The sequence below is a fragment of the Phoenix dactylifera genome, chromosome 8, assembly GCF_009389715.1.
Source record: "Phoenix dactylifera cultivar Barhee BC4 chromosome 8, palm_55x_up_171113_PBpolish2nd_filt_p, whole genome shotgun sequence".
NCBI classification, from domain to species: Eukaryota; Viridiplantae; Streptophyta; class Magnoliopsida; order Arecales; family Arecaceae; genus Phoenix; species Phoenix dactylifera.
The window spans coordinates 14534085-14536412 of record NC_052399.1 but is presented as its reverse complement, the minus strand read 5'-3'; the positions used below and the strand labels follow the sequence as shown (position 1 = coordinate 14536412).

Genomic DNA, 2328 nt, shown 5'->3' with positions numbered 1-2328 from the left:
CGTCTTTTTATTTATTTATTTATGATAGAAATGACCTTATTTTGTTGAAGAAACCAGCATATTACATTTATTTATCTTTTGTCTGGTCTAAGTAATCTTGTTGTGCCGATGACCAGGACAGCCATTGGAGGTGTCATTGACCTGATGTCCCTTGTTAAAAAAAAAAATCTTTTTGCCGTAGTCATTTCAAGTAGCCAAGGAACCGTGATATAGACACAGAACAGCAACGTAATGCTAATTAATGACGGAATGGAAATTCCAGCCAAATGGGGCGACGCTGAAATCAAACCACTTGGCTCCAAAAGCCGCCTCAATGGAATAAACACGCCCCATGAAATTCCATTAGAAACGGCATCTTACCTTGCTCCTTTTTTTAAGTCTTTGACCTACCATGTGCTGTCCTATCGCCAATCCCCAAAGGTTACTCTTTATAAGTCCACGTACCTCCCTCCCCATTGCCCAGAACAGCAAACTCAAAACCCCCTCAAAACCCGTTCTCTGATCCCCCTCCTCCCCCAACTCCTCTCTAGATCTCTCTCATGGCCTACGTTGCAGTTAGCTTCCATGGAAGCCCACTTCCAAGGCCCATACTTGGCAGAAAAAGGATTCCGGTGGCGCGCAGGTCTTCCTTGAGGTGCACGATGAACCAGGCGGCAGCCGGATTCAAAGATCTCGAGTCCAAGAACACCGGACTCGGACTGGTAGAGTTCAACTTGAACGAGTACATGATCGCCAAGGCCCGGCGGGTGAACGAGGCCCTGGACCAGGCCGTCTCCCTCCGCCACCCGGTCAAGATCCACGAGTCCATGCGCTACTCCCTCCTCGCCGGCGGCAAGCGCGTCCGCCCCGTCCTCGCCCTCGCCTCCTGCGAGCTCGTGGGCGGCGACGAGGCCGCCGCCATGCCCGTCGCCTGCGCCACCGAGATGATCCATACCATGTCCCTCATCCACGACGACCTCCCCTGCATGGACAACGACGACCTCCGCCGCGGCCAGCCCACCAACCACCGCGCCTTCGGGGAGGACACCGCCATCCTCGCCGGCGACGCCCTCCTCTCCCTCGCCTTCGAGCACGTCGCGGTCCGCACCGCCGGCGTGGCGGCCGAGCGGGTGGTCCGGGCGCTGGCCGAGCTCGGCTCGGCCGTGGGGTCGGACGGGCTGGTGGCCGGCCAGATCGTCGACATCGCCAGCGAGGGGCAGGCGGTGGACCTCAACGACCTGGAATACATCCACATACACAAGACGGCAAGATTGCTGGAGGCGGCGGCGGTGTGTGGAGCGATCGTCGGGGGAGGAGAAGATGGCGAGGTGGAGAGAGTGAGGAGGTATGCCAGATGTGTTGGGCTGCTGTTCCAGGTGGTCGACGATATACTCGACGTGACGAAGACGTCGGACGAGCTCGGGAAGACGGCGGGGAAGGACCTGGCGAGCGACAAGGCCACGTATCCTAAGCTCATGGGACTCGACAAGGCCCGGGAGCTCGCGCGGACGCTGGTGTTAAAGGCCGAGGAGGAGCTGTCGGGGTTCGACGGAGCGAGGGCGGCGCCGCTCCACCATCTAGCGCACTACATCGCCTACCGGCAGAATTAAGCTAACTGGCGAAGTAATCTATGGGTTATGCGTAGTCGGGGAAGACCAGGAATATAATTTGTATGGATATAATTTGATTTTCTTTGATACAACACATACACTGACTGATCCAGAAATGGGCCTCATGCGAATCCCAGCACTCATTAGATGTATGACCCGAGCCTTATACATCCATGTTGCCTATTCTTCACAATTTCTCGGCACTCTTCCTGAGCTCATTGTGCCGTTTCAGTTAGAAAGAAGCAATATCTGATTAAATCCATATTTCCTTCTTGTGATAGTCTTTGCTTCGGTATTTTGTATTTGACAGGTGACCAGTTCATTAGAATTCTGCCCCTCTGGTTTGCACCGCTGTCGCATTTATATCTATATTCTTTCTAGTTTTTGTGTTTATTTATATAACTCAGCATTTATTTCTCAGCGCTCCTTCAACGCATAAGTTGGACTCTGACTAGCGTATACAAACGCGATGCTTGCGGTGCGCCTGTTCTCATTCATTTTTCCAAGCCGTTCGTAAAATGCAATAAAAAATATAATACAATACAATAGATATAAGAATCTAATAAATATAAAAAAATAGATGATAAAATAAAATATAATACAATAGATATAAGAATCTAATTAATTTTAAAATAAAATAAAATTTTAATATTAATATTATGATATACTGTCACCATATTAACTATTACTAATCTATTTATATATATTAATATAGAAAAATATATTATTATAAAATAAT

General features: G+C 49.5%; 1 protein-coding gene across 1 annotated transcript; it reads left to right on the top strand.

Annotated features, from left to right (window-relative positions):
* Positions 1-267: 267 nt before the first annotated feature.
* Positions 268-1937, top strand: LOC103704346 (geranylgeranyl pyrophosphate synthase 7, chloroplastic-like). Its single transcript, XM_008787596.4, has one exon. It carries the CDS (start codon positions 540-542, stop codon positions 1587-1589), a length of 1050 nt encoding a protein of 349 aa, XP_008785818.2. The 5' UTR covers positions 268-539; the 3' UTR covers positions 1590-1937.
* The last annotated feature ends 391 nt before the right edge of the window (positions 1938-2328 follow it).